This window comes from Taudactylus pleione, unplaced genomic scaffold (genome assembly GCF_031769625.1).
Source record: "Taudactylus pleione unplaced genomic scaffold, aTauple2 ptg000777l, whole genome shotgun sequence".
Taxonomy (NCBI): Eukaryota; Metazoa; Chordata; class Amphibia; order Anura; family Myobatrachidae; genus Taudactylus; species Taudactylus pleione.
In genome coordinates, this window is record NW_028285179.1 from 1,716,414 (window position 1) to 1,736,150 (window position 19,737).

General features: G+C 44.0%; 1 protein-coding gene across 3 annotated transcripts in view; it reads left to right on the forward strand.

Annotated features, from left to right (window-relative positions):
- Positions 1-19,737, forward strand: part of LOC148475120 (beta-1,4-galactosyltransferase 1-like) — a 247,214-nt gene that overhangs the window by 163,297 nt on the left and 64,180 nt on the right. For all 3 annotated transcript variants that reach the window (XM_088457705.1, XM_088457704.1, XM_088457706.1), the window contains one exon: positions 7,641-7,870. In XM_088457705.1, the coding sequence (XP_088313831.1) occupies positions 7,641-7,870 (230 nt within the window). The remainder of the gene's footprint in view (positions 1-7,640; positions 7,871-19,737) is intronic.

The following is a 19,737-nucleotide window of genomic DNA, read 5'->3' on the forward strand; positions in this document are numbered from 1 at the left end:
AACAGAACAAGTACGGTCCACATAAATCCACAGAGGCTGTACCACATCCAAAGAAGCCTCACCAGCCAAGAGATCCATTGAATTAAAGGCTGGAACTACAATTTCCTTGTTAATGTGGAAACTAGACACCACCTTAGGAAGGAAACCAGGGCGGGTCCGAAGTACCACTGTCTGGATGAAAAATCAGAAAGGCAGGTCAACATGAGAGAGTCCCCAAATCTGACACTCTTTTGGCTAAAGCAATTGCCAGAAGAAACACCATCTTTGCTGTAAGCCATTTCAAATCCACAGAGACCAAAGGTTCAAATGGAGGATCTTGGAGAGCCCTCAGAACCACAGCCAAATCCCAAGGAGCCACCAGAGGGACAAAGGGAGGCTGGATGTGAAGGACACCCTGCATAAAGGTGTGGATATCAGGGAGCAGAGCAATCCTATGCTGAAACCACACCAACAGAGCAGAGACATGCATGGAGGTGAGGTGTAGACCTAGATCCAAGCCCGCCTGTAGGATTGTACCCTCTAGGTCGACACTACTCAAAATAGGTATGCCACACCCTGTGGTAAATTCTGGCCGAAACAGGTTTTAGCATGGTATTCACCACAGATCTGGAGAAACCTTTAGACCTCAAGAGGGATGTCTCAAGAGTCAAAGACAGATGACCCAGGTCCAGGTAAAGGCAAGGACCCTGAGATAACAGGTCCGGGCATTGAGGCAACAGCAACGGAGTGTCGATGGAGAGACACTGAAGATCCAATTACCAATGCCATCTGGGCCACACAGGAGCCACTAGCAGGATCTTGCCACCTTCGTGAACTTGCGAAGTACTCAAGGAAGAAGGGAGAATGGAGGAAACAGGTATGCAAACTGGAAGGTCCACCCATACCGACAGCGTGTCTACCAGGAGAGCCTCTGCTTCTCTTGTTCGGGATCTGTACACCCGCAGCTTGCGATTGTGTCTGGAGGCCATGTGATATATTTCGGGAAGGCCCCACTTGTCCACTAGGAGTTGAAATACCTCCTAGTGAAGAGACCATTCCCCCGGATGTATGTCGTGATGGCTGAGGAAGTCCACTTCCCAGTTGAGTACTCTCAGAATGAACACTGCCGAGATGGCTGGGAGATTGCCTTCCACCCAAGTCAGAATGCGGGATATCTCTTTTAGGGCCACCTGACTTCGAGTTCCTCCTTGACGGTTTATGTAAGCCACCGTGGTGGCATTGTCTGACTGAATAAGTACCGGGTTTGCCATGCAGAATGAGTCTTGCTTGTTGCAGCGCTCTGAACACTGCCCAAAGTTCCAATATATTGATCGGCAGGGCAGATTTCTCTGATGTTCACCATCCCTGGAAGACATGTGGGCCCATCACAGCACTCCAGCCCTGAAGGCAGGCATCCATTGTTAGAAGGACCCAGTCCAAGATCCAAAACAGACATCCCCTGATGAGACTTCCGTACCAACCAAGTCAGAGACAGGTGCACCTCAGGAGAGAGCACAATCATCTCTGTCTTTATCCGACGGGGTATTCTGTCCCATCTGGAGAGGATCAACATCTGCAGAGGCCTAGAATGGAACTGGGCATACTCCACAATGTTGAACGTCGACACCATGGAACCCAGTAACCTCATTGTCGAGTGAAGAGACACTCGTCTACTCTGTAGGCAATTGCGTATCTTGGACAGCAACAGGGCTATCTTTTCGTCCATCAAGAAGATCCTCTGCTGCTCAGAATCCAACAATGCTCCCATATGGACCATCCTCTCAGAAGGAATTAGGGAGGCTTTCTTCCAGTTCACAGCCAACTGTGAGCCTACAACACTGATATTGTCAGTTGCAGATGGTTGTGAAGCACCTCCGGAGACTCTGCCAGCAACAGAAGGTCGTTCAGGTAGGGTAACAGGCGAACCCCCTGCAACCGCCGGTGGGCCACCATGTCCGTCAATACCTTTGTAAACACCCGAGTGGCCATGGAAAGGCAAAATGGCAGAGCCTGAAACTGGTAATGGTGATCTAGTACCGCAAATCTGAGGTAGTGCTGATGAGCCCTGACAATGGGGATATGCAGGTAGGCATCCTGAATATCCAGACACCATAAAATCCCAAGGCTTCATAGCTAAAATAATAGAACACAGCGTCTCCATCCGGAACTGAGGGTGCCTTAGAAACTTGTTCAGGGACTTGAGGTTGATGATAGGTCAGTATGATCCGTTTGGTGTTTGAACCAGAAAGAGGTTGGAGTAATAATCTGTCCCCTTTAGGGGTAAATGGACAGGCACTATGACTCCTGCATAGAGCATAGAGTGCCCCATCTCCTGAATCACCAGAGCCTTCTGGGTCTAAAGGAAGGTCGGCTGCGAAGAATTGATGAGGAGTCCTTCTGCGGAAAGAGAGGGCATATCATTGAGATACCACTTCCCTTACCCAAGTGTCTGTGGTGATCTAGTACCAGCACTGGGCATATTGCAGAAGTCAGCCTCCCACCTTGGGGTCCCCCATGGGGAGGCCCAGCCCGTCAAGCTGAGGGTTTGTCATCCTGCTTGGTTGCTGGACGTCTGGTACTCCAAGCATGTTTCTTGGGCTTGGCAGCCTTTTTGGGCCCTGAAGGTCTCTGAAAGGACTGCACCTTAGGTTTGCCCTGTGGGCGATAAGGTCAACAGGACGGGGTCCTAGACCCAGATAGAGTCGGAGCTGAAGGTAGATATGCAGATATGGCAGCCACCAGTGTGTCCACTATTTTGTCCAAAGCGGGCCCGAATAGGACCTGCTCATTATAAGGTAAGCATTCCAAACCCTTTTTCGATTCAGCATCCACCCTCCAAGAACGTAACCACAAGGAGCGGCGAGCAGACACGGCTGCCACGGAAATCCTAGAAGTAAGTAGGCTCAAATCCAAGGACGCTTCGTTAATATATACGTAGCGGAATCCAGGAGATTACCCACTAACACAACCTGTTCACTGGTAACCTCCAAAGCAAACAATGCTTCCAATGCATCCGCCCATCTTTCCATGGCCTGGGCCACGCAGCAGACTGCCATAGCCGGTCCGGAGTCCCCTCCAGCGAGGGAATAGATAGACTTAAAGCACACTTCCACCTTACGGTCTGTAGCATCAATCAGGGAAGACATGGACGGCATAGGTAATGTCGCACTCTTCACTAAGCGCGTTACATGAGAATCCACCTGAGGGGGAGACTCCCATTTAGTGAAATAATTGTCTGCAAAAGGGTATGCATGGGCCAGATGTTTTTGAGGTTGAACCTTTTTCCCAAAGACTTCCACACCTCCTCCAAGTGATCCATTAGCTGACCAGATAGGGGAAAAACTGCTGCAGCACCCTTATCCTCTTTAAAATAAGCATATGTAGGCATTGCAGGGAGGTTGTCATCAGTAATCACAATGGTCATACGGACTGCCTGTATGAGACCTGGAATATATATTTTAGACCTAACCTCTGCCCCTGCTTGAGGGGTGTCAGTGTCAGACAAATCCAGAATCTCGCCATCATCAGATGACATGTCATCCTCATGATACTGTGTAGATGGAAATTACAATAACAGTCTTTTAGCAGGTCTAGGCGGATCCTGCTCCTTAATGTTCTGCCCCGTGGCGGACAGAGAATTCACCCAGACAGGTTCTGCTGGAGGAAGAACCTGTTGAGGAGGGCACTGTGCTACCACCATCTGTCCCGGGACCCCTAGTACGGGGGACGGGACTACCGCCTGCTTTGTGAACCCCACTTGGGGAAACGCAGGGGGTGCTGTCAACCTATCCACTAGCACATTCAAAACTTGTGCAAATAAAGCCCAGGAGGTCTTGGGAGGTGCTGGGTACAGCAGAGGTACCAGGAATGGCTAAGCAGGCAGCACATACACCATCCCCTCCCCTACACCTGCTTTACACCTGGAGCAGGAATACAGGAGAGGTGCACCAAGGGACTCCAGCTGGGCACCTACTGAAACTGAAGGTGCCTTGGCCTAGGGACAGGGTATAGGAGAGGGGCCCGGTGCATCCTGGTGTTCCAGACTTTCTTCTCTCTTTTTCTCCTCCTCCGGCCTATGGCTTGCTACTAAAACTGAAGGAGCCTTGGCCTGGGGGCGGGGTATAGGAGAGGGGCACGGTGCATCCTGGGATGGAATTTTTAACTGTGTGGTGCCCGATGGACGTAGCCATACCTATACCCCAAGGTATCCCTGTGGATCCCTAAGGACCCTGAAGTAGAAATAGGAATGCATTTTAATCTATACCATAAAGTTAAAAACAATGATGTATATTTAATATAATAAGACATATAAAATACTAAAAGACGTTAAGAGCACAAAAAAGGTCAATATATAAAGAGGGGTGTAGGTAAACTATGGGGTTACAATAGGAGGATTGGAGACATATATATAAACAGGAATTCATGAACTAAAAGATATATAGAAAATATTCATAACATAAAAGTTTAAAAGAATATTCAGTAAAACAGAGAAGATATTTTTTGAATAAGTAAGAGTCCTGTTAGAGTTAGGCCACAGGTTCCGTTTTGTTTTTTAACGCACACTGCCATCCTGGGGTGAAGCTAGGCATTCCCAGGCCGAGCTAGGCAACCAACTCACAACGCACACACTTTTAATAAATTAAGGCTTACAACAGCTGCCAATGCTAGGCATTAAAAAGTCACAATATTACACTTACATTATTATGTGATATAATATTCTGACAGTTTTTTGAATCAGATAACCTGGTGTACAAAACAAACACAAGAAGGACAATTCAGGTGAGAATGTGAATGTGGAGAGTGACATGTGCAGTTGGGACAGTGGGCCTGATTCAGACCCGCTCGCGAGCGCAGGACGCTCGCAAGCGGGTCGATGGTGCCCTACTGCGCATGTGCACGATGGAGGGAGCTCCGTCGTGCGCATGCGCAAGACCCGGCTAGCAACGGGGTAGCCGTCGCTCCGGGTCTCGCACCAAAGGGGGCGTGCTGTCGATGTTGATTGATAGCACGCCCCCTTTGGTGGGCGTGCCGGGGGCGTGGCTGCCAGACGGAGGCATTCCCATGGGAACGCCTACCGTCTGAAGCCGGCCCCACTGACATCAGTAGTGATGTCAGTGGGAGTGATTTTGGCTCTGATAGAGCCAAAATCACTCCAGGTCTTGCGGCAGCGAGACCCTACCGCAGGGTCTCGTCACAAGCCCGATGGTCGCGATGGTCTTGACCATCGCGACCATCATCATGGACACTCACTATAGCTGTGGGTGGTCACCCACAGCTACTGTATGCGAGCGTCCAAGAGGTCGCTCCATTTTCATGTAGGAGGGCCCTGATCCAGAGCGAGCGCTCTGGTCAGAGTGTCCGGCTCTGAATCAGGCCCAGTGTCCTTATATACCTTTGCTTTATGTCCTCCAAATAGCCCGTCTTGGCAATCATGCCAGGGTCCTCGCAGCAAGAATGCTTTTTTCGAAAGTTTATTTGGACCACAAAAAACTGCAAGTAGTCACAAAACTACATTGCTAGCTTACACTGACCACTTGGGGTTATGGTACTTGAACATCTGTGTCAAGTTACAAAGTAAAAACGCTCCAATACTATAGGTGCGGCCGCAGCTATGTTTGAGTGAATATTGGCTGCCTGCGCATGCATATGAGTTGCACTATGATTACCAGTTAGGGAGCATTTGTGGGAGGTAATGGGGCGTGGCAGCAAGGAGAGCAGGTGACCGTTTTGGTGCATGTCTCACACTGCGACTCTGAGCCCGTATGCAAGGAATATGGCTCCAGGATCTCAATTCCCATGGCCATTCTGCAGGACCATAGACTCACTCAGGACTGCAACATTTGAATGATCTGCGACCAATACTGCGTATTTGTATGGAGATGCTGCCACATTCTACACAAATGCTTGGATTTGCAAAGCCACAGGTGGGCGTCTCAATACATCTCCTGATGGCTGTGTCGTTTGCATATTTTTGCTTTGCAGCTGTGTAGAGGGGTGCCGAGAGGGGGGCTGCTGTGTGCTGGGCTGCACTGGGAGCAGCCGCAGCAGTCTTCTATGCCTGTGGGGGGGAGCAATCACACTGATTGTTCCCCCCACTGGCTATGCACCAGGCTGAGGGGTTCACAGCTCCCCCCTCTGTCGCCGCACCTGGCTGTGTACACATACGCAGTAGATGCAGCATTAGCGTACAACTCTGAGTCAGGCCCGTACATAGGTTGTACCAACCTAGTGTCTCTGTAATACTGTAAGTGGCTTTGTGTGCAACTACAATGTGACGAAGATGCAAATTTTAGTGAAAAGGTACACTATGCTACCCGTGTCGGAAAATCTCAGTAGGGCCAATTGTCTTGGGCAAGATGGCATAAAGACACTAGGGGGTAAATTTACTAAGATGAGAGTTTTTTTAAATGGAGATGTTGCCCATAGCAGCCAATCATATATTAGCTATTATCTTCTAGAAGGTGCTAGTTAAATGTTAAGTAGAATCTATGGGCAACATCTCTAATCTTAGTAAATTTACCCCTAGGTGTATGAGGACACATCTGTATTCCTAGCCTGGGGAGTGTACAGGGAGATTCAGGGAGATTCAGTTGACAGTGAAGTATTCCTGTGCCCTCAACTTCTGTGAACAAATTGTTCATTCTATTTCTTAAACAAAGAACAGTATAAAAAAAGTTAATAAGGCTTAAACTAAATATCAGAATGGCTAAAGGTGGCAGCTTTGAATAAACTTTTTTCATCCACAAAATATTATATTGTTTGTGAAAAAGAACACGAATGTGGCTGAACATACCCTGTATGTGATAATACCCTGACTCATTGTGTTTTTCATTTTTCCAATACAAATAATAATATTTCACCTCTACAAGTGACCAACCAACATAAAACATTAGTATGCTCTCTTTAATTGCCCTGTCTCCATATTTCTCTCATTGCCAATTCATAGATCTCTAAATGCCGACTCCATATACCTGGTATTGCCCATCCATATTTCTCACTGCACTCTCCATAACTCTGTCATGGCGGTCTCCATACCTCTTACTGACCCAACCATAGCTCTCTCATTGTCCCCTGCATAGGTCTCACATTGCCCCCTCCATATTTCAGTTGCTGCTCCATCCATAGCGGTCATTGACCCCTCTATATCTATAATTGTCCTCTCCATATCTCTCACTGCCCTCTCTATGGCGGAGATATTTCAAGCCTTGGAGAGAGACAAGGTGGAGAGGTTGCCAAAAGCAACCAATCAGCTTCTGTCATTTGAATTTGCAGTTAGAAGCATATTCAGGTCTTGATACATCTCCCCCTATTTCTCTCTGCTGAGGATCAATATAAAATTCGAGGAATCACATTATCTAAAAACTTTCTCTCAGTACCATCTCCTACTTCAAGCCTTTAAGGTACAAGCCCCACCAGCCTCCCCTAGGTGTGCTGCTGCTGCCATCTATAATTATAATCTGATCTCCTGACATAAAAGGGAATGATACACATAATGCTGTTTGAATTGCAGGTTGAAAAATATTGTCAAGTTATACCTCACATCATCAGAGCAGAGAAAATACAAGAGGGATTTTCTATTACAGTATATTCATGCTATATCATTATGCTATATCATTATTACCAAATTGAATCTGTTTTTCTTTTTCGGTCTCTAAAAACAGGTCCCAAAGCTGTCGATATAAGAAATGTATCGATGTTGAATATCATTTTAGAAAATCCAAATGTGCAAAATGGAGGACGAAGTAAACCTAAAACCTGTAGAGCACAGCAGAAAATCGCCATAATCATTCCTTATCGTAATCGTGAACCACATCTTCAAATTTGGCTGCACCACATGCATCCGTTTCTACAAAAGCAACAAGGAGATTATGGAATATATGTAGTAGAACAGGTAACATAAAGTCACACTTAATGTGTGAATAGGGTGACTTTCCAGCACACAACACTATCTAGGGTAACATCAGTCCACTACAATCCCACTATAACATGTTTAATGAATTGATTTTGAATGCTATTTTTCCCAACTAAGCTGATTTGGTAGGGATAGTCCCACTTTTTGGGCACTGTCCCACCAATGGGTCACTGTGTCCCACAGGGAGAAAAGGTTGGAATTGACTCTTACACCTGCATAGCAAAGCAGCAGTAAATGTATGATGTGAGAATGCGTCTGACATTTAAAATGGGAGGCTTAGGGTTTGGGCTATAGTTAGTGTTAGGTTTAGCGTTTGGCTTACCATTAGGGTTACGGACAGAATAAGATGAAATATAGTATGTTGACATTCTAACAAAATCGACATCACGTCAGTGTTAACAAGTTGAATGATGACTTGGTCAATGTTGACATTATGAACATGTTTATTGCCAATATTACTGCCATGTCAATATTACTCAGTTGACATGATGAATCTCGACATTGTGATTGTCAAACATAATACCAAACCTATACAGAATAATAGGAAATTACCTAAACATTTGGCTAATACTGAAAAAATTGTGAGTTTTCCAGGGATAAAAATCATGAATAAGCTGTAACTATGATCATGGTATGTAAATGTAACTATACTACACCCCACAAAAATCACAGCACAAGGCTACGATAGGTGCTGAGCTAGTATCACTATGACAGGGAAAGCTGAAGCCTGGAGATTGGTTGGGTTCGTGATCTTGGTGCTGATAATGCAGTCAGAATCCCGGCAGCGGAATCCCGATGGTGGAAATCCTGACAGGTAAGTATTGCAACCCTTTCTCTAACCAACTTTTTCCGCAGCCAGTCCTCGCAGCCTAATTCTAACAGTCCCCTTCCACAGCCTAACCCTAACCCTCCCCCTAGTGCCTAACCCTAACCCCTAACGCCTCTCTAATCATAAGAAGTTTCAAGGGTAATAATCTGCATTTGATACTCATGCACACTGCACAAATGTATTTTTTACACATATAGACAGAGGGTGAGGTGCCTATTGCATTGTCAGAAACACAGAAACGCTCAAGGGCCATAAAGCCTTCAACAACAAATGTTCAAAGTTCGAAGATCAATATACCATAAATAGTGCAGTTTTATTAACCAGTGTATCTAACTTGCACAAAACACTTATCTAAAGATGTGTATCACATTTAACCATTATGGATACTTAACTAAAACCTCTATGCAATCCTATCACCATGCACTCTCAATGGCTTTGTTCAAAACACGTGGCAGCAATACAGGAAATACGTATACGCTATTGTGCGACTAGTCACATACACAATAATGCGACTACTACACAACACATATTATGACTTTTACGCTATAGTCCGACTGGTCGCATACACAATAATGCGACTTCCCCTTTTTAACACAAAAAAACGATGAAGGAAAACAAACATTTTTTCTCCCTCGTCCCTGGATTCTCAATCAGCGCTCCTAAAGCCTCAATAACAGGTAGCGGACTCTCAACAACAAAGTGGTAGCAGATTTTGAAGGCACAATGCATTCTCCTGCTAGGCGCTTCCACCCTTTTGCTGAGAGATCGCTACCGAGTGTTACCTAGTGACCGGTAGCATGATTTCACACTCCGATCCCCCAACTATGGATTCCTAATTAAAACCTCTATGCAATCCTGTCTATACCTTCTAAAATCCTGCCTATACTTGTAAAATTGTCGCTATTTAGCGTAATGAGTCGCAGAGTAAATAAATGCTTTCAGACTTTGAATGTGGTTCCAAAGCACAAAGTTATTATTCAATATAAAAACAGATGGTTACATGCTGTGATCTAAAGACAATTAGCGCAAATAAATCATACAGACCCAAGGTGCAGTTGTTTTATACGCACGCGCTCTGGGCCCAGATACCGGCATCAGCATTAGAAACCTCCATCAACAGCACAGCAAGAAGACTCAAGACTGGGGTCAGAGAGCGCACATATATACTCTTACAGGGATAGGCAATACAATAGACAAGTTTGACATGATTCCATTGGTTCTTCTTAAAGGTGCTTCTGTTACAGGATAGTTCATAGGTCAATTCGAATGGACACAAACAGCTTCTAAAAACCCTTTGTGTCCTTTTTCCTGCTGCATGCTAATCTAAGCTGCTAACATTACAGAGTACATTTTAATGTTTTAACTCTCTATAGTCCATAGTTTGCAGATGCATGTTGCGATCTTCTCACCGATGATACCGGAAATCTGTGGAGACACAGTGGATCAGTACAACACCGAACATGGGGCCTAAATCAGATCTGCTCGCTAGCGCTGAGCGCTCGCAAGCAGGTTGATGTTGGCCCAGTGTTCATGTGCACGACGGAGCAACTTATACGCTTTCCTTCCACATATAAAATATACATCATCGGGGAGAACATAAGGAATAGAATGCATCATAATCATCCAACACATTTCCCTAACAAATGATCCTATCTCAAGTTCTCCCATCTGGCTAATACATGTTTCTGGTCATATAACTCTGGCACAGAACCCTTCTGATACTCTGCCAACCCGCTCCGGGGACAGTGGCTGGTGGGGAGTTTGACTGGGGCGGTACACCTGTCAAACCGTAACGCAGGTATCCTAAAGCGAGCTCAGGGAGGACAGAAACCTCCCGTGGAGCAGAAAGGGATCAGTGTATATTTATACCGGAAATGTCTTCCACCTGAGCTAATTGTGCGTAATAGTTCATAATTCATAGGCTCACAGTCAGCTCTTTGTGAGAAGGTCATCGTCTGGTTATTTCCAGTCATCTCCCAACTTCCTGGTTCATTGGAGTTGGTGATGTTTAAACATAAAAGTGTTTAATCTGCCTGGTACTGGTGGAGTTTAAAATGGGGTGGTTTGGTATTAAGAAATTTTCCATCCAGTGTCTTCCCTTTTTGCAATTCTAAAATTTCAGAGATATTTAATGGGAATGGCACTAATCCTACATTATGTTGTCCTTGGGGCATGTGAGAGCACACCCAACAGTCGGTTTGATTCAAAATTTTGCCCACCATGGTATGATAATCCTCTAAAGGATACCCACCCCAATACTGGTTATACTTAGGTTGACACTGTTGGATGCATCTCTCATTGACTACAGACCCACAGCACTCACACATACAATAATCCTCAGACGATAGACCTTCACACTGTCTCCAAGTATCCAAAATAGCAGATCTCTTAACAATTACAGTACTAAGATTGGTCAGACACTCCCCTGTTTGGCATTGCACTCCTCCTCTTGACTCCACTCCATCAATACTGCCAATAGCTCCCATCTACTCTATCGGTCCCCTGTCACAGAAACCAGAGATCCCAGAACAAACCAGGATGATGGACACTCTGGAAGAGAATACAAAAATGAACACAGCATGCCAGTCCATTGCTGTAGCAAGGACATGCAAATTTATTTTGCTCACTGCAACCTTTTAACCCTCCCGGAACAAGCTCAGGATCAACAGGTCCACGTTATCAGCCCTGTCTCCACCTTGTTTCTCCACTGGTTGGTTGACCTTCTTGCAGTGAGTGGAATGGACCCAGGTATCTCTCTTGGCCACCTTCACAGATGTGGTACTCATCAGCAACACCTGATACGGACCTTCCCAATGATCAGTCAAACAATCTGAATGCAAGAGATTTCTGATCATAACATATTCTCCAGGTTCAACATCATGACAGTTTGTTTCAGGCATATCATGGGACAACAATTTCAGTTTCTGCTGTTGCTGTTTTAACTGTTTACTCATTGATATAAGATACCTTACAGTTACCTCGTTGTTACCTTTCAAATCTTCCTACGGACTTATAATCAAATGAGGTTGTCTACCAAACAGTATTTTAAAAGGGGACAGGTTTAGAGGGGGGTCTAGGAGTGGTCCTTATGATATGTAGGACCAACGGTAATGCTTCTGGCCATCCTAGTCCAGTCTCTGCCATGATCTTACTTAATTTGTTTTTAGTAGTGCCGTTCATCCTCTCCACCATGGCACTGGCTTGCGGTCGGTAGGGGGTATGAAGTCGACTATTAATACCCATCAGTTTACACATATTTTGAAAAACATCATCTGTGAAAGGAGTACCCCTATCACTCTCGATAATATTAGGGATACCGTATCTGCATACAAATTCCTGAACAATTTTCTTGGCAGTAAATGCAGCAGTATTAGTGGCAGCTGGGTATGCCTCAACCCAATTGGAAAACACATCAGTGCACACTAATACATACCTGAGATTCCTGCAGGGTGGTAATTGGATGAAATCAATTTGTATTACCTGGAAAGGTCCGTCAGTCGGAGGAATGTGGGATGGTTCGGTAGGGATCGTTTTCCCAATGTTTTTCCTCAAGCAGGTCAGAAAGGACATTGTTCTCTTTTCCGCTTGATAAGAAAAACCCGGTGCACACCAGTATAGTCTCACCAATTTACACATACCTTGCTTTCCCAGATGAGTCAGACCATGCACTGCCTCAGCCAGGCTGGAGTAGTATGCCTTGGGAGCCCATGGCTTACCTTGTCTGTCCCTCCATAGTCCAGAGGACTCTTGCCCACATCCCTTGGACTTCCAGGCTGCCTTTTCCTGGATGGAACACAAATTTTGCATCTCAATTAATTTCAGCATATTAATTGTTTGGAAAGTCATCATTTGTTCAGTTGGTACATTCATTTTTAACCCTGGTGCCCATTTTGCAGCTTCGTCTGCCCTGTTGTTGCCCAGTGACACCGGATCATCCTCACATGTATGGGCTTTACACTTTATTACTGCCAGTGCCTTTGGCAATTGGATTGCTGTTAGTAGTCCTCTTATATGTTTGGAATGTGCAATTGGTGTGCCTGCTGCTGTCATAAATTTTCTCAGATGCCATAAGGCACCGAAATCGTGTACTAACCTGAAGGCATACCTACAGTCAGTGTAGATATTAGCAGATTTACCTGCCACTAATTCACACGCTCTCTTTAGTGCCACCAGTTCCGCCAGTTGGGCCGAGTGTGGTGGGCCTAAAGGTTCGGCTTCTATAACATCCTCATCATTTACCACAGAATAACCTGTACATAACTCTCCAGTGTCAGTTTGTCTATGACAATTCCCATCCGTGTAAAATGTCACATCTACGTTTTCTAAAGATGTATCCCGTATGTCAGGTCTTGCAGTAAAGGTTTGATTCAGATATTCCATACAATCATGTGCATCATTATACCTGCAGAACTCACCTGTTGCCAGCAACTCACCTCTCTCCACCCTTTGTGCATCATGTTGCACATATGGTAAATACGTAGCTGGATTTAACGTACTGCACCTTTTTATGCTGATGTTTGCAGGTGCTATTGAGGCTAGTTTCCATTTTGTGAACCTAGCTGAGGAGACATGTCTGGTTTGGGCAGAGTTTAGCAAAGCAGATACAGCATGGGGAGTATAGACAATCATATCATGGCCTAGTACCACATCCTCACTCTTACTGACCAATAGAGCAGTTGCTGCTACACTTCTTAAACACATTGGGAGTGATCTTGCCACAGTGTCCAATTGTGCACTGTAGTATGCTACGGGCCTACTGGAATCACTATGTTTTTGTGTGAGGACACCTGCTGCACAACCATCGGCTTCCTTACAATACAAATCAAAAGGTTTTTCATAATCAGGTGTTCCCAATGCAGGTGCTCTTGTCAGACTATCCTTAAGATTAAGGAAAGCCTGCTCTGTGTGTATGACACGATCAGGCTTTGAGGAAGACACTAAGTTCTGTAATGTCAAGGCCAAAATAGAAAAACTTGGGATGAACATTCTGCAGTATCCACACATTCCCAAGAAGGTACGAATTTGCTGTTGGTTCTACGGCAGTGTTATGTTCTGTATGGCCTGGATTCTGTCATTTGTGAGATGTTGGAACCCCTGAGTTAGGCAGTGTCCCAAATTTTTAAACCTGGACTGGCATGGCTGTAATTTGTCCTTAGCAACCTTGTGCCCTGTTTGCGAGAGATGAAGCAACAAAAGTTTATTATCATTTAAACATGACATAAACAAATCAGAACATAACAATAAATTGTCCACATATTGTATTAGAACAGATCCATTGGCAGGTTGAAAAGATTGTAAACAGTCATGTAAAGCCTGGGAGAAGATACTGGGGCTGTCTATGAAACCCTGGGGAAATCGTGTCCATGTGTATTGCACACCCCTGTATGTAAAGGTGAATAGGTACTGACAGTCAGGATGAAGAGGTACAGAGAAGAAAGCAGAACAGAGGTCAATGACAGTGAAATGGGTTGCATTGGGTGGGATCTGCATAAGAATGACAGCTGGATTTGGCACTACGGGAAATTGGCTCTTTACCACTTTATTAACCCCTCTAAAGTCTTGTACCAGCCTATAACCCCTCCCACCACTCTTCTTTACAGGAAAGATGGGACTGTTGGCTACACTTGCTGTACGAACTAAAAATCCCTGCTGTAACAATCGCTAATTCTACCTCCTATTTTAATGGGTACTGGGGAATTTTATGAGCTTGCCTACAACTTTTTAGATTTACCATTACGGGAATTACGTTGGTCCAAAGTGAATCTGGAATTTGGGATAACATTTGATCTACCTGAGATGAATTTTTACTTAAACCAGTAGAGTGATACATTATCCTTTGGGGAGTGTCCAACATATCCCTCACCTCATGCGCAACTCTCTCTGGGATATCTAGAAATATACCATCAGGGGTACAATATATGACACATCCCATCTTACATAACAAATCCCTTCCCAGTAGGTTAGTAGGTGCCACTGCTGCCAGGAGTAAAGAATGCCTGGTATGCAATGGCCCGATAGTAACCTCTGTGGATTTTGTTAAAGGATAATGCTGCACTTTACCCGTTACACCAATTGATGGTACCGTCTCGCTGGTTACCTGTAAGTTAATGGGAGATTTTATCATTGACCTGGTCGCCCCTGTGTCTATAAGAAAAGGATATTTAGTACCAGCTACCTCAACCATCATCACCGGTTCTTCCTTAGTACTTCCCGTTAACCTGACTATCTGTAAACTACAGGTATGACCTGACCCCTAGCATTGACTCTCACTCTCCAATACAGCATTTATGGCCACAATTGGAGCTTGTGACTGTTGTGGGTTTCCTGTACTCTGTGTATATCCCATAAGGGGATATCCAGGTACTCACTGGTTAGGGGGTCCTACCTTCTTTACCCTACACTTCCTACTTACATGTCCCATTTGGTTGCAGTTAAAGCACCTTCATGAGTGGGATGGGTGAAAGGATTGCTGTGGGGGTTGAGCGGAAGGGAAAGATGGTGGGTGTGGATATGGATATTGAGGGGACATATGGTGGTTGTGGATAGTATGGGTTTTGTGGCTGTGTGTGATAAGTGGGGTAGGGTTGTGTTTGAGGTGGTGCATGATTGGTGAGGAGGTGTAGCTGTGTAGGTGCATGTGTGTCTGTTGGCTGTGATGTTATAGTCATTCCTTCTAGAGCTTGAATACTAACAGCCATTAGCTTCTCGCTCTGAGTCTCTCTTTTTAAAAATGCTCTTTTCATGTTCAATAGTGGATTCTATGAGGGTGTCTACAGTGACTCCCCTCCAGCCAGGTTGTGAGGTCTGAACTCAGGTCTTTAGGTTCTCTTTTAGACCATCCATAAGTACAGTGATGATCATTCCGCTGTGATGAGTGCTATCTTTAATATCCTCTAACCCAGTGTACTGGGTGATAGCCTGCAGAGCTCAGTTACAATAATCCTCTGCAGATTCACTCTCTTTTTTTTATGGTGAAAATTTTGCTCCAGTTAACTACTACTGGAAAATATGCACCCAATTAAGTTATAATGCGGAAAATGTTACCTTGGTTAATTTTGTCTGTTAAGGGAACATCTCCATCCAATACACAATCCATGATAAACTTTGTCACATCGGTATTGTGTGGAAGACAAGCCTTTAACACCACACGCCAATCTTTATTGGTTGGCTCGTGAGCACTACCCAAATTTTTCAAAAATCTTTGGCATTTGGCTAATTCCTTTTTAGGGTCGGGGAAATCATTTATTATGGAATTTAGCTCCGCTCTTGTCCAAGGACAATGCATTGCTACCTCCCTTGTGGGCACTACACCATTCGCATCTGCATTCCCATTCGGAACAGTTATTGTCCGGATGGGATGCAGACCAGCCGCACTGCTACTTTTGACCTTGTTACCTGGCTGGGGATTTAGTCTATTACTGCTACGTATAGGGTTAACAACTTTCTCTACGGGTGCAGGGGATGTTAACACTTCCTGTACTATCACTGATGAAGATGGCGGCACCACTTGTGCTTGTTGTGGTGGAGCATCTAACATGTGTACAGCATGGGAAATGGCAGACATAACAATAGGCTCATCATCCACATCATAAACATTTTCTTTATGATTATTTAAGAGAGGGTACTAGTTGCTTGTTACATTTTTATGGGTTTTTTCAACAACTGTACCTGCACCCCCATCCGCATAGGGCAATGGTGGTGAACTTGAACCACTGGAAATACCTTCCGCAATGCTATCTTGCATCACGTACGCGCTATCTTGCGGTGCGCACGCATGCAGTTTAGTGCTGCGTGTGTACTCTATGGTAACGTGCTCACGACGCTAGTCTGTGTCGTGTGCATACTTTTAAGCCACGCATCCCCCTCACGCTGCCAGAATTTTAAACACTCATTATATTTTACCTTTTTACAGATACAGATACCTTTTTACAGATACAGATGCTATCTCGGACATTGTTCAGTACCTCCTTATCAAAGCTGCCAATTCTGGGAAACAGTCTAACACTCTTCATCATCATTTTAAACCATACATCACAGTACCTAATTGCATAAGCACTGTACTTAGTATGCATAATATGTCGTGCCGACCCAAGCGGCGCTTCCAACAGCAGCACATCATCTAACACCTCTACCGTTTGCTTGGCTCCCATTCTGGGAGAACCCTAAGCTTTTCGATGGAGATTTAAACTGGTGAAAGACAATCAAGATACTTTCACTTACAAGTGGACGTCTTAACAGGACGCGCCCACAAACCTATGGAAGAATAACCAGGCTGCTTCCATCACCTAATCCCTTTTTGACTACCTTTCAACTGCTAGCATGTAGGCATTCCAATTACACCTACCCTTTTCAGTGATTTCGTCCACCCTCTACCCAGTTCACAATCACAATTTAGCCAAAACTGTGCGGTTCAATTACAATGCTCAAATAACCCTAACTGATCACTGAATACTGTAACTACACTGAGAGCTGAACCTACAACAAAGACAACAACTACACCTGCTTATGTGTTAGAACGGTATCTACTACCGAGCTAGTAGGTTGACCCTTGTGCCTATTCCTTAAGGGTCCTACGATACCCTAAACTAGGGAACAGTTGTCCCTATCAACAAATACTCACTGTTACACACCATTTTCCTGTGCAGAAAAATACACATTTTCCCAGACTATGGCAACACTGATCAATGTATTTACAACAATGCTATCTCTCAATATCACCGTGTACTCTCAATGGCTTTGTTCAAAACACGTGGCAGCAATACAGGAAATGCATATACGCTATTGTGCGACTAGTCACATACACAATAATGCGACTACTACACAACACGTATTATGACTTTTACGCTATAGTCCATCTGGTCGCATACACAATAATGCGACTTCCTCTTTTTAACACAAAAAAACTATCGATGAAGGAAAACAAACTTTTTCCTCCCTCGTCCCTGGATTCTCAATCAGAGCTCCTAAAGCCACAATAACAGGTAGTGGACTCTCAGCAATAAAGTGGTAGCAGATTTCGAAGGCACAATGCGTTCTCCTGCTAGGCGCATCCACCCTTTTGCTGAGAGAGTGCTACCAAGTGTTACCTAATGACCGGTAGCGTGATTTCACACTGCGAGACCCCAACTATGGATACCTAATTAAAACCTCTATGCAATCCTGTCTATACCTTCTAAAATCCTGCCTTTACCTTCTAAAATTTTCGCTATTTACCATGTATTAAACCTTAGATCTCAAATAACCTTTATTACACAATATTGATAATTACTGCATAAACCGTGGATATTACACTTTGGGAAAAGACGCTAGTTAGCGTTGTGTGACTATGTGTTTTGTGGAGTGCACCGTAGTACATGTTTTGCAGGGATAATCATTTTATATGTTTTAATGACTGTCTGTATTTGTATGGTGAGTACCTTTAACTTCTTTCAATTGCGTGGGAATCGCACAACGCTAAATAATAGCATCGCCGTATGTACTTATAATGTCGAGTTTCACTAAAATGGCGCTGGGCGGCCAGTAGCAAAATGGCGTCTCATTGCCACTCACAAAATGGTGTCACGCAGATCTAATTTTAAACTGATCCTGTCTCAGCCAATTATCCGGCTTCGACACTATAAACATTTGTGTAGGGTAGATAGCGTATGGAAATTAAATTTCTTTGTTGTCAGCCCCATGTCTTGTGACGATTATCACTGATAATGGGTTAATTTAGCCAAAGTAGCATAATGCAGTAGTTCTAAAATATAATTAATAATTAGATTAAATAATGAAATAATTAGATGTGTGCGGACCCCCATGTTTTGGTTTTGGTTCTAATTTATTGTCATGTTTTGGTTTGATCAAAACCACCCTCACTTGTTTTGGTTTTGGATCTGGATTTTTTTTTAAAGTTGATACAAACAGATAATTTGGGACTGTTTTTGTTCCTATAGTATTTTTTATCTCAATAACATTAATTTCCAGTTATTTCCAGACAATTTTGACCTCCTCACAGTTGACAATATTGTTCACCAATATTGGCCAAAGGCTGGCTGGCTAAACTAAGCAACGAAGCAACATCACAAACAAATGGCAGTTTAAAAGAATATAGCACATCTGTGAAACATTGTGACACAGCAGTGGTATGACAGGATGGCAGTTTAATAAACTATATGACCCCATAGATATAATGTTTTCATTAACCAAGAACTAGATCAAAGGCCCCATGGCAGTATAGGGAAGTGAATGTGGAGTGTGTAGTGGAGGATAGGTAAAGGATTGATTGATTGATTGATTGATTGATTGATTGATTGATTGAGTGATTGATTAAGAAAACTATTAAGAAAATATAATTTGAGACATGGTCTTGTGAGTGCTGTTTTGCAGCAACTGAGAAGAAATAAGGCCATAAAAGAATGCAATGTTAATAGCCAATGTTCCAGGTAAGGGTTGCAAAGGAGCTGGCCATACTACCCCCCCTCCTCCCTCATTTATATTTGGGTAAAACATCCTGTAGTATATTTATGTGGTACACCAGAGAGTCTGAGTATGATAGGAACTAGCTCAGAGGCCCGAGAGCAGTATAGGGATATGGAGAGAGTATGTATGTAGTGGAAGGCAGGTAAAAAAGAATGATCAACTGATTAATTAAAAATAATAAAATTGAGATGTGGCCTTGTGAGAGCTAGTTTGCAGGAACTGAGAAGAGAAAAGGCCATAAAAGATTGCAATGTTAATAGCCAAGGATTCCTGGCAAGGATTGTAAGAGAACCTGGTCATACTACTCCCCCTCCTCCCTTCTTCCTAATTTGGTAACACAATCTTGTAGTAAATTTATGAGGTGCACCAGACAGTCTGAGATGAACTAGCTCAGAGGTCCAAGGGCAATGTAGGGAAATGGAGGTGGAATAAATATGTATGTAGTGGAAGAAAGGTAAAAAATAATTATTAATTAATAAAAAAATGGAGACAGCAAGAGCTGTTTTGCAGCAATTTTTAACTGTCTTAACACAAAGTGCCCCAGTAGGTTTTTTAG